Here is a 13,258-nt window from a genome sequence, read left to right on the forward strand (position 1 = left end):
TATCCTGGTTCATAATCGCAACAAATCTCTGTTGTGTTCATCTCCATTCATTTTGCTTGGGATCCACTGAGATTAACCAGAGCCACATGTGAGACTGTGGGTTTGGAACTATGTGTTGGAGTCTGGTGGGATCAGCCGAGGACTACAGCTAAAAGCTGAGATTCTTCTCCTACACTCTATCTATAGCCAACATTTTCGAGGTAAAGGGTGGGTTCTGTGAGCCTTTTCCTTTCCTAGACTGATTGTGGACTGGTGTGAAGTCCATGCAGGTAAGTACAGTTGTTGGTTACTGATTACAACAGCTGTTTGGAGTCTAGAGAATGGCATGTCTTAGCCTTACTCCTCTTTCCCTTCTTACTACCTTTCCTCCTCCTCTTCCTCAGTGTTACCAAAGCCTTAGATAGGAAAATGTAACTGTGGTTACATACTTTACTCATTTTCTGCATCTGGAACAGCCAAGAGTCTCAGCATTCACCGCTGCAATAATTTTTTTTCTATATTTTATCTAAAAGCATCTTTAACGTGAGCCACAAAAGAAACACTTGTTTGATAGTAAAATTGGTAAGACCACCATCTAGTGGTGAGAGCAGTACAGCGCGAGATGAACTCAGCCCTGGGCTATTGACTTCTTGAGACCCCTATTTCTTTTCAAAATCCAAGTTCCTGAAATGTCTCTTCCCAAGGCACAATTGCAGTATTGGTTCTGGCTTGTAATACTGTGTTAGCGTTGGGAGGCTGACATCTGAATTTAGTGTGCTATCTGTTGGTCTAAGTATGTAGACCAGTAGGCTGGTAGTGAAGTTGAGGTCAGGCGGCCTGTGTTTTATCTGAAGGGTTCAGACTCACTGTGGGGCTCAGAAACCGGGGTGCAGCGTCCTCTTAGACCCAGTTCTGGTCTAGGCTGGCAGCGAGCATGTGGGGAGGCTGTGCAGAGCGGGTGCAGGGCAGCCTGACAGTGGAAGGCAGCCTGAGACCGAGTGGGCGGGGCGGGTCTCGTCGAGGCGGGGCCACTCACCCGGAAACAGCGGCTGGGAGGATGTGGCCCATTCGCTGGGTTTAAGGGAAGAGTGGAGCGTGGGAGGGGTTGGAGGACTAACATAAACGGAAGCTGGGACAGAACCTGAGCCGTGAGAAGTTGGGAGGAGCCAAAGTCGGTAGTGTGGAGTACCCATCGCTGTAGTTGCTCGGGGAGAATCCCGTGGTGCAGACCTGGGTGCGGAGGACACGGCTGGGTGTCGCGGGGACACGAAATCTCCCCGGAGCCGCAGTCGCCGCGCGGGGCGGCCTGGGAAAGTCACCAGTCAGCAGCGCAGTGGCGGGAACCGCAGCCCGGCGGCCCTGGAACCTCCCAGGTCAGAGGAGCTGCGGGGCTGGGACACGGGAGGGGAGGGACCGGGGGTGCGAGCAGTTTCTCTGCTGTTCATAAGGAAGCTGGCTCTGAAGTTCTGCTGTGGATATCTTTCCTTGGTGTATTTTAGATTCTATGGAATAAGCCTGTTTTTTTAAAATTCATCTTTTGATTGCCCGAATATTCTTGTAAAAATAATCTAATCGAATATTTGGATTTGTCTGTTGAGATTTGCAAACACGAATCTCTTTATGTAAAAATGAAATTTACAATCATTCATACTAACTTCCGTGTTTTGTCACTTCCCTATTCAAGAACCTGGCGTATTTACCTGGAGACTTGGATTCGCTGAGATTTAGATAATAGTCATGAAAGGAACGCCTGCAAATTTCATTGAATCTGAAAGTACATTTTTTTTTTTTTTTTGCGAGTTCCACAGTATGCTTGTAAACATTAACTTTTAAAAGTAAAGTTTTGTCCACCATTAATTTTCCATCTGAGACATGTGCACACTGGAATGTAAATACAGCATTCTGAAAAGTGTCTTTGCCAGGCATGATGGCACAGGCCTTTAATCCCAACACTCAGAAGGCAGAGGCAGGTGGACCACAGTCAGTTGGAGGCTGGCAAGGTGTACATAGTGACTTTAAGGACAGTCAGCACTACACAGAAAAACCTTGATACAGGGGACAATAGGAAACGAAAAAGGAAATTGAAATGCATTATAGTGTAGAATTATATTAGAGAGCACCTTTTGAAAACAATAACTCATCTGTATCAAAAAATCTCTACAATAGTCTTTTGTCTCCTTGATCCAAGAAAAGCATTCTGACCATGGACACATGACCAAACTGTTAAATTTTTTTGGTTCCTGGGTTTGCTGTGTTTGAAAATTGAACTCACAGTGTTGCTCTGTCTGGCCCAAATTCACCATATAGTCCAGGCTGGACTGGAAAACACAGTTCTACCCACCTGTTTCTGCTAAATGCTAGGATTAAAGGTGTGCACCAACAGGATGATTCAAACTGTTGTTTTTTCTTTTGTGGTCTGTTGACAGCCAGTGGTGTGACTGGGGACTTCTCCCAGGAGGAGTGGCCATGCCTGGACCTGCTCTGAGGGCTTTGTACAGAGACTGGATCTGTGGGTGAGAACAGCTTGCCTGCAGTCTCCCTTGCTCCTCCTCGGGATTTCTTGGCAAATTATTCTGCAAGTGTATGAGCTTTGTGTGGATGAGTCTCATGTCTCACAGAGTAAAGTGAAATCCTCAGAGGAAAAAAGAAAATTTCCACGAAATGTTCTCTCTTCTTTGTATGTGTCCCTTTGGGAGGTGTAAGGCTTCATCATTATTGGTTCATGATCAATTCAGAACCTCACTAGTGTATAATTTTCTCTTCCCAATCATTCAGTTCCATTTCTGCCCTTGAGTTTTGATTGAGCTGTGATTGGAAGTGGGGATTCAAGTTACAATAACTAAAAATGCTTTCTAATTGTTTTCAGTATTCTGACCCTGCAGGACAGTTGGGGAATCATTTTATAATCCTGTATTTGGTTTTCTCTTCATCTCCTGAGCACAGTACTGTGTTAGAAATTCAGGTGCTTCCTGAATAATCTCTTTCCCATGTGCAGGTCTCACTGATCACCATGACCTGCTCACCTGTGGAGCAAAACAAAGTGGCCTGGAAGGAGAGAGGAGGCAGGAGCTAAGGGTCCAGGTATGATGGAGACATTGGTGATGGAGTGGAAAGGGGATCAAATGAATGTGGAAGTGGGACATGAAATCAGTTTTGCCACATTCTGTTTCACTAGAGATAATTCTGGAGACTTCCACTGAGAATCTCCCCAGGATTATCCTAATGAGCAGACTTTCTACAGAAGAATTGAAAAAAGAGTCAAATACAATTTTATTTGACTATGCATGTGAGTGATGCTGTCATTATTCATTCACATCATGGATCATGTTTTCATACCATTACTAAGTCATTTTCATTTATTTTATTTTAATATTTTATGAAATTGAAGAAAATACTTTTATCTTTATTTATTGTTTTCAGAATTTTGGAGCTTTGGTATTCTAGCATATTCTCTACCTTTTAGTGTTTTTGTCTGTGTTCCTGATAATAATGCCAACAGAGTCTTGAGAAGAATCAGGAAGTATATTTACAGCCTGCTACACTCATCTATACTGTCTCCTATTGTTTGTTGGTAATTAGGATAAATACTTAGAATCTGGTAAGGGCTTATGCTGGTACTGGCCGTGGGTTCTCCTCTAAGATCCATGCCTTTACTAGCCCTGGGGAAACTGGCTAGTTTTCCAGCACCAGGCATGACTTTCCTCTTTTTGACAGTGTCTTAATCCAATTAGAAGCCATTGGTTACCACCTAGTTATGTGTGCCACTCTTGCACCCTTAGGGCTATCATGCAGTGCAGATCATTAGTGTGGTTCTTAGGTGTCATAGCTGGGTAGGACTGTTGGTTGGCTCCCTCCTTTGGAAGGTTGTATGTTGCCTTCTGGTACCATGAAAGCTAGTCCCCAGGGAGGAGGTTTTAAGGTCAGTTCCATCTGGAGTCCTCTAGGCTTTGTGCATGAAGTGTGTGGTTTCTTGAACATCAGGGACTCAACTTCTGCCTCTGGGAGGGAATCATGGGAAACAGAAATACTGTGTACTGTTTGGAAGTCTCTTGGACAAGTGTGACCAACAACTTCAAAGCAGGCTTCTTACACCTGGTGTTGGTCATTTTGTTAGAAATTCTATGGCTCTTGTGAGGAACATCATCAGTGCAGTTGGGAGATTTTCATTTACACTTTAAATGTATATGCTTACGATTTATTTATTTATTTATTTATTTTTGTGGATGGATAATAGTCAAGGAATAGATGGATTCCTTATGAATTTTCTAGAAATCCTTACTGTTACTGTACCCTCCTTCTTCTGTGTTCATATTATCCCTTCTCCATTGTTAAATCCTCACCCCTGTTTTCCATTTCCCCTTCGGATCACTTGGTCCCTGTTACTCCATCTCTGTTACTCCCCCACACCCCACAGTGCTCTCTTCTTATATTTCTGGTCACTGCAGTCACTCCAGGTTGTGGACTCACATCTGAAGATTTGGAGCTAGGAACTTCCTATGAGAGAACATGCAATATCTATCTTTCTGGGTCTGGGTTATCTCACACAATATGATCTTTTCTGGTCCATCTATTAATTAATTAACTATTAATTAATGCAAAGCTCATTATTTCAATTTTGTTTACAACTGAATGCTATTCCATAATGTATATGTACGACACTTTTACTATCCATTTGTCAGTTGAAGGAGGTTTAGGTTGTATATATTTTATAGCTGTTGTGATTAGAGCAGCAATGAACATGGGTGAGCAAATCTGTGAAGTAGGGTGTAGGGTCCTTTGAGCATATACCAAGGAATGGAACAGCTGGGACATGTGCTGAATTTATTTAACTTGGGGGTTTGTTTATTTAATTGAGGATTCTCTATTTTGATTTCCAGTATGGCTAGTTTTTTTGTTCATGGTATTTTCATTTCCTATGATTTTGTTTTTGTGTTCTTGCTGGTTGGATTATTAGTATTCTTCTGCCTTTTTGAGAAAAGTCTTTTGCTGTCTTGCCCATTGATGATTACTCTCCAGTTCTCCTGTATTTTTCTATTCCTCACATGAAATTTATTATTTCCCGTGTTCTCATGGATGATTCTCTGACTCTCCTGTATATGGTTTGCCTCTAATTTATTACCTGAGTGCTGCTTTAGTGAAATCAATTGTGTTAATTGGTGACTATCTTGAAATTCACTTATGTCTCCATCAATTATAAGAAAGTAGTTTTCTTTGTGCTACAAGGTACTTTTTCTTCAAGCTTCAGATGTCTTTCCATGCTCTCCTATCTTTGGGATCATTGACTAGACACCTGGTAGTATTCTGTTGCTTGGGTCTTTTCATGTGGTTTGACATTGTTCTCTAACAGCTTTTAGTATTAATTTTAACTCTTCCATTTTGACCTCTTGGTTTGAAAGGGAAGCAACCATCTATCATTGTTCCTGAAAGAGAAACTCAAAGCAGAGAAACAGTAAGAAACGACTGATTCTCCAGTAAACATGTCGCAGGTCAGTAGTCCTTTCCACTTTTTATCTAAATATGTTATACTTTCATGTATTAAAAGCTTTTAATTCTGATTCTGATATTTTTTAAAATTTTATTATGAAAAATGGTGCAAACAGACAAACAACAAAATCACACACTGAAATTAAGCAGACCCAAAGACTATACAACTCGATGTACTTTGCAGTTAACATCATCATAGGGAACAGAAGCTCTGGAGCCTCACATGGGATTTTATATTTTCACAATGAAATATTTTGATTTACTTATCCACCACCTAAAACCCCAAAACCTTTGACAGAATTAGAAGAAAAGCACTTAGCTTTATACCCTTTTTCATAACTGTTGTTCATTACCTGCATTCAGTCCCTGATATGTTAACCTTTCTTATTGTCTTTACTCCATGTTATACTGTGCCCACATATACATTGTCTCAATATACATATATTATTTGGGTAGATGAGCGAAAATGTGGTATCTTCATTCTAAATGTGTACGACTGCACTTAATATTACACATTTTGGGTCCATCCATTTTCCTGCACATTTTCATTATATTTTTCTCTTCAGCTGAATTGTACTCCATTTTATACAGTTTTCATTATCCATTGATCTGTTGATAGATAATTACTTTGATTCCAGTACTTTTCCGTTGCTGAGGTATAAATGTCTCTGTAGTGGGGTGTGTCATTCTTTGGGTATACAGCCAGGAGTGAAAGAGCTGGGTCATCTGTTACTTCTCTCTTCAATTTTTCAATAATCTCCCGTTCCCACAATAGCTGTATTAATTTGCACCCTTCCCTCTATTAACAGTGAAGAAGGCTTCCTTTCTCTCCATATTTCCTCACACATTTGTCGTCAGGTTAGTTTTCACAGCTATTCTGTCTGGGGTGAGGTAGTATTTCCAAGTAGTTTTAATTTGTGTTGCCATGGTGGCCTTTTTGGGATCCTGGATGCTTTTGCAAAGTTTATTGGCCTTTTCAGTTTCTTTCTTTGAAAATTGTCTATTTAATTCATTTGGCCATTTCCTGATTTGCAGTTTTATTTCCCTGGTATTTTATTAATTTAATTTTTGGTAAGTTCTTGCTATGAGCCTTATCAAAATGCCACTGGTATAGATTCTCATAGATATACTTTAAGCATTTTTGATGTGTTTTTGGACTTCTCTCCATTTTTATTACTCGTCTGATGTGAAGTGAAATATTCTTCCAAACTTCTGAAATTGTTATTTGTCTCTGTTGGCTTATGCATATTCTTCAGAAAATTTTGGATTATATCAAATATTCTGATGCATGTTTTTCTATCTGTTCATAGTGGCCCTATTCACATAAAATTAATTCCATTGACTATTTATCTCATATGTTAATGTTAAAATTGACAGTATGTAGTGCTGTTACAATCCCTTGCTATTGTGGAAAAAATCAAAACTCTTTGTTTATAAGATCAGTCATATATTCTGTCTTCCATACCTACCCCTTTGCTGTTTAATGGTGTGGCTTTGGACCTAGAGTTTAAATATCCTGAGTCTGTTAGAATAGTCATGTAAGGCCCAAGTACACACAGGATTGATTTGTGTCAGTATTTTAGCATGATCTACAGTAACAGCAGTTAAAGCCCATTTCCTCATCATGAATTTTCCTTCTGAGACATGTCTGCTGTGATCCTGTGTAACATAAACACCGCATCCACAACAGATAGATAACCATGTCCAGACCTTCAATGTATTTTTTGTTTCATGTATACTGCTTGTAAGACGATTGTTTCATTCTGTTTTCATAGAGTTAGAACATTCATGATAGAATGTGACTATTTGGAAATCATCTTTTTGAGTAATTATCTTCACTCATCTATATTCTGTCTCCTTATATCTAGGAAAAAAACTTCCAGGTAGCACATGGTCAAACCATACTTTTTTGTTTCAGGGTCTGTTGACATTTGGGGATGTAGCTGTGGACTTCCCCCAGGAGGAGTGGGAATGCCTGGACTCTGCTCAGAGGGCTTTGTACATTGATGTCATGTTGGAGAATTATAACAACCTGGTGTCTGTTGGTGAGAACATTTTGCTTGTAGAATTCCTAACCCATCTTTTGTTTCTTCTAACTTCATAGGATGTAAAATCGTTAAGCTGTCCTGAAAAATCAACAAGTGACAAGGCAAAGTTTAGAAGTGGGAAAGAACTTTTTCATGCTATTTAGTTTTCTCTTTCCATTTTCCATGTCAGAGGTATCATCCACCCTTCATTTTGGTCCCAAGATTCATCAATAAACTCAGTAGCATATAATATTTCCACTCATATCTTAAAACTCTATGTCCATTATTGCAATTGATATGCTTTTAATTGTGAGAAAAATTCAAGATATACAAACTGAAAATACTAAATATACTGAAGAATTTGAGAAGAAATATCAGTTGAGAAATCTTGCCTAAATTCCTCTGCTTTCTGTTTTCCTGTACTCAGTGCAGTACTGTCTTACACTTGTGTAATCTTTCTAAACGTTCTAGCATGGGTCATGGACTGCCTCAAAGAACATGTGGATTATGTATTGAAGGTAGGCATGATCACCTGCCAGGAAAGAATGAGATTGCACTGGAATGTGGAGAGGAGAGAGTAGCCACAAGTAGGGTGGGCTCGTGAATGAGCAGGAGAACAGTGGAGGCTTCCATAAAAGAGAAAGCAAGAGCTGAGAATGGTTTTGTGATATTCAATGCCACTTGAAAGGATTCCTGATCATTTAACTTAGTGTAGTGTCCTGGCCCAGGATGTATCCTGTCCATTGTAATAACTATTAGAAGGCGTTATGTTTTATTACACCTGAATTATGGTGACTTAATACTAGTACAAAAATGCAGGGTATTTTTTTACTATGCTGAAATCATATTGTAATAATTTTACAAAATTTATGTATAACATGAGTCCATGTAGTAGGATTATTCTGTAATTGCCTTTCTTGTATGCATATCTTCATATTAAATTCTTCATTTTCTTCCCAGTGGAGAATACAAAGATACCCTTCTGGGGAATAATCTGAGGGGTTATTATACAGAGTGGACTTGATTGAAAACCCTATGAGGAAAGTTAAGAAACACAGCAGTGTGTGGAGCTCAGACAGTGGAGGATAGAAATAAGCAATAGCCGCCCATGACAGCCTTGCCTCAAATGATCTAGAGGCTCTGATATCTGCCAGAATACTGCCTTTGCATCCATTAATTTTGAATGATCTAGTCTGTTTTTCTAGAGAGAAAAATAAACTCTGTGATGCTTTTAATTAAGACTTTAATCTTAATGGAATTGGGTCTGGTCAGTACTTCTCATTGCTAATCAATTTGTAAGTAAAAACACTGTGAACTTGGGATTGGAATAAACGCCCCTTCATTAATTTCTGAAATGAAATATTTAAAGATACAGACATGTATTTTAATATAACCAGTCAGTGAGCTGTACCTCAAAGCTAATTAATGATCCTCAATTATATTTTCCATTCTTTTCCCAGTTAGTGATTTTTGATAAAGATATCTGCTATAAATCAATGACCTTTGAAGACTGTCATATTGTTTTTGTGAAAATCCATACAATTTGGATGGAAAATGTCAAATACTGGGAACTCTAGTCTAAATAGTTGCAGGTTGACATATCTTACAAGAGATCTTAGGGAGGCAGTCATTTATCACATGCTTATTATTGGAACAAAACCTATTAATCTGAATTGTATTCATTTTCAGAGAACTATTGCAAATGTGATCCTGTCCATCAACATGTGAAGACTGAAAAGGAGTCTTGTCAGTGTAATGAGCTTGTCAAAGTGCTTCATGACCCCTCCACAAGTGCACCTCATAAAACAGGTGAAACTACAGAAAACTCTAATAGCTATAGTTCCAGTAATCACAGGGATGCTTCTGTTGACTCATCAAATTCAGATAGACATGAAAGCATGCACACTGGAGAAGAACCTTGCAAATCTAAAGACTGTGGGAAATCTTTAAATTTGTGTTCCAATATTACACAAGATCAGGGACTCTATACCACAAAGAAAGTGCACAGGCAGGGAGAATATGATGACTATTTCAGCGCTGCATACAGTCTTTTGCAACAACCAATCTACATTGGAGAAACACCACACCGGTGTGAGAAATGCGGGAAATGCTTCAGTACTGCCTCATGCCTCACTGTACATGAAAGAATTCATACTGGAATTAAACCCTACAAGTGCAAAGTTTGTGAAAAATCCTTTACCCAGTGGTCAAGTCTTAAAACACATCAAAGACTTCATACTGGAGAGAAACCTTACAAATGTAAAGAATGTGGAAAGTCATTTCCACAGTTGTCAGCATTCCGTAGCCATCAAAAATTGCATACTGGAGAGAAACCTTACAAATGTAAGGAATGTGACAAATCCTTTGCCCACTATTCCAATTTTAGGAGACACCAGAAAATGCATTCTGCTGGAAGACAGTATAGTTGTCAGGAATGTGGCAAGGTCTTTCATCAGATTTCACACCTTAAAAGCCATTACAGACTTCATACTGGAGAGAAGCTTTATAAGTGCAGTGACTGTGACAGATCCTTTACCCACTATTCATCACTGAGTAGACATAGGAAAACTCATTCTCTAGAGAAGTTTCACAAATGCAAAGACTGTGGTAAGTCCTTTCTTGAATTATCACATCTTAAAATACATTACAGACTCCATACTGGTCAGAAGCCTTACAAATGTGAGGTATGTCACAAATACTTTACCTTAAACTCAACTCTTAAAACACATCAGAAAATTCACACTGGGGAGAAACCTTACAAATGTGAGGAATGTGAGAAATCCTTTACCAAACACTCAGATCTTAGAAGACATCAGAGTGTTCACACTGGTGAGAAACCTTACAAATGTAAGGAATGTGACAAGTGTTATACTAGCTGCTCATATCTTAGAGCACATCAGAAAATTCATACTGGAGAGAAACTTCACAAATGCAAAGACTGTAATATATCCTATATCCATATTGCAAGTCTTAGGAGACATCAGAGAGTTCATACTGGAGAGAGACCTTACAGATGTAAGGAATGTGACAAATCCTTTACCAGTTGCTCAAATCTTAGAAGACATCAGAGTGTTCACACTGGGGAGAAACCTTACAAATGTCTGGAATGTGACAAGTCCTTTACCCAGGACTCACATCTTAGAACACATCAAAGGGTTCATACTAGAGAGAGACCTTACAGTTGTCAGGAATGTGATAAATCTTTTGCCCACTCTTCTGGTTTAAGGAGACATCAGAAAATCCATAATGGAGAGGAACCATACAAATGCAAAGAGTGACACATCCCTTATCCCGATGTCTTTCTGTACATTGGAAATTATACTTCCCCAAATGCATTGAATTTGACAAGTCCTTTACATTTTTCTGAAGTTGCAGAGATAAAAGAAAATTCATCATTAAAGAAAACACTCTGATAAATTCTTACCTTTTATTCACCTTCAAAATCTTCATAGTAGAGTCTCATCTCTTGTGTTACAAAATGATAGGCTCCCATATAGCTTCTTCATGGTCATCTCATGAAGATGATCTTGGTTGATCTTTCAGCAGCCCCCTCTCTTCTCCATATGCATTACATATTTGAACCATTCTGCCCCCAGGATTCCTAATGTCTACTTTTATATCACCTATATTCTGCTATCCACCCACTCTTTTTCTCCCCACTAATTGTCTATTTCTAGATTCCTGGCTTCTACATGTAGTCTTACTTGCACACACAAAACAAAGTTTGTAGCTTAGACACATATGTGAGAGAACATGTGATGTTTGACTTTTGGGGTCTAGGTATTTGAACTGGTCATAATAATTTCTAGTTACCTACATGTACACCTAGATTTCACACTTCCATTTTAATTTACACCTGAACAATATGCTGCGTTACATAGATAAGTATCACATTATCATTTACTCATGTTTCAGTTCATGCACATTTATGTTGTTACCATTTCCTAGATACAGTGAATAAAGCAGCAATGCACATGATGGGCAAATGCTCATTGGTAAAATGGCAAGTCTTTGGAGTTCATGCCCAGGGATGGTTATAGTGTATCAGTTTCCTCTGAGAGTAAATCCTTCCGTCTTGGAGGAATCTCCTTCAAACAAAGGGCATGAAAAGTAAGGTAAAGGAACGGGATGCTCTAAGGTAATGGAATAAAGTGGAACCCTTTAATACAGTTCCTCATTTTTTGGTGACCCCCCATCCATAAAATTATTATTTTCTTATTTCATAGTGGTAATTTTGCTACTGTTATGAATTGTAATGTAAGTATCTCATATACAGGATACCTGATATGAGACCCCAAAGGGAATATGACAAAAGGGTTGAGAGACGCTGCTCTAGGGAGAGGTGATACATTCAGTCCCGCAGAGAAGTTCTTTAAGCTCAGAAATGGGCGACTTAATAGCTTTGGGAAGTCACAGAAACTGTCAAGATTCACTAGGGCTCCCCAGCCTCAAGCATATGTAATCAGTAAGGAATGCTTGCACTGTCAGACTGCTGAACTGCACAGAAGATGCTCAGACCAGCCTTTAGGCAGACAGTCGTCAAGCTGCCTGGACCAGTCCAGACAAGCCTCTTGGAGGAGGTAGTATCTCTGCCTGAGGTGCCAGCCCCCAGTAGCACAGGGCTCAAAGGGAAATCCACAGAATCGGCATGTACTAGACTTTTCTATTTAAGGGGGTTAGGGAAAAAGGCACACACTCTTGATGTTTTTCTTCAGACCTTTTCTTTATTCTTCTTTTCCATTCTCTATTTATCTTCCTGGTGATTTCCTTCTCTCCTTCTTGATGTTTTCTTTCTAACTCTCATTCTTGTTCTTATCCTTCTAACTCATTTTAACTCTCATTCTTGATGTTTTTCTTCTAACTAATTTAAATATCATCTTGATGTTTTCCTTCTAACTCTCACTCTTCATGTTTTCCTTCTAGCCCATTTTAACTATATTTATTTTCTTATACCTTATATAACCCACAAAGTCTTTTAGGCAATATAAAAATTATAATGTGGTTATACTCTGTTTTTCAAGTGAATAATTATAATGAATACAAAACAAACAGTAAAAAACAGCATATTTTCCATATCCTTTACTTGCTTAAACATTTACATATTACAGGTGAAGATCAAATTTACCCAAGAACCCATGTACATTCAAAACCAAGCAACTTGTTATAGATTAACAGAGTGGGAAAGCAAAGTGTTCTTCTTAGGCCTTTTACTAGCAGGCTGAACTTTGCAGTTACAAAGAAAGGACCAATTACTTTGTTACTTATCTTGAAAGTCAATCTTATATGGAATCTTAAAGGAATCAGAAACCTAAACTTTTATATGTGAAAAAGAATCAGTCAGCTCTACTTTAACTCTTTAGGTTATATACCCACTCATGAATAGTTTTTTATATCAGGAGATTGAGGGCAAAAATGGGTGTAAAGAATTAATCATCACGTTTGGTCATCAACCAATCCAGCAAGAATGGTGCATCAGCTAGTAATAATTGAGCTGCTCTGTTCTTGTTCCCTGACCTTAAAGAGGGTTCCTCATTCAACTATGTGCTTTTCTAAAAATTTAGATTATTTTCTTGAGTTTTTCACCTTAAAACTTTGAAAAAAATCTTAGTCTAAGTTATTTTCAAAGCTTTGTTTCAGCTGTGATGCACTCTGAAACTTGTGAACACATCTCCCAACATTAAGGTTAAAAGAATTCAAGCTAGCTGGGCTAACTGGGACTCACACAGAAGAGAGGTGCAACAGTGGACCCATGCTCATAGAATCCACTG

General features: G+C 38.8%; 2 protein-coding genes and 1 pseudogene across 6 annotated transcripts in view; 1 reads left to right on the forward strand and 2 right to left on the reverse strand.

The window, feature by feature from the left end:
* Nucleotides 1-13,258, reverse strand: part of LOC114688539 (zinc finger protein 54-like) — a 406,652-nt gene that overhangs the window by 231,143 nt on the left and 162,251 nt on the right. The gene's annotated exons all lie outside the window — the stretch shown is intronic.
* LOC114688971 overlaps nucleotides 1-13,258 on the reverse strand; it is a 364,483-nt pseudogene that overhangs the window by 188,981 nt on the left and 162,244 nt on the right.
* Nucleotides 1,074-10,907, forward strand: LOC114686997 (zinc finger protein 54-like). Of its 4 annotated transcripts, XM_037202678.1 has the most exons (7): nucleotides 1,074-1,352; nucleotides 2,406-2,492; nucleotides 2,975-3,060; nucleotides 5,376-5,465; nucleotides 6,273-6,321; nucleotides 7,382-7,508; nucleotides 9,180-10,907. In XM_037202678.1, the coding sequence occupies exons 6-7, from the start codon at nucleotides 7,475-7,477 to the stop codon at nucleotides 10,766-10,768; spliced, it is 1,623 nt and encodes a 540-aa protein (XP_037058573.1). In that variant the 5' UTR covers nucleotides 1,074-1,352; nucleotides 2,406-2,492; nucleotides 2,975-3,060; nucleotides 5,376-5,465; nucleotides 6,273-6,321; nucleotides 7,382-7,474; the 3' UTR covers nucleotides 10,769-10,907. The 4 variants fall into 4 exon arrangements, with proteins under 4 accessions (XP_037058573.1, XP_037058562.1, XP_037058563.1 ...); XM_037202667.1 differs by lacking the exon at nucleotides 6,273-6,321 and having other exon boundaries at nucleotides 1,075-1,352; XM_037202668.1 differs by lacking the exons at nucleotides 2,406-2,492; nucleotides 6,273-6,321 and having other exon boundaries at nucleotides 1,075-1,352.

Source organism: Peromyscus leucopus, chromosome 1 (assembly GCF_004664715.2).
Source record: "Peromyscus leucopus breed LL Stock chromosome 1, UCI_PerLeu_2.1, whole genome shotgun sequence".
Lineage (NCBI taxonomy): Eukaryota > Metazoa > Chordata > Mammalia > Rodentia > Cricetidae > Peromyscus > Peromyscus leucopus.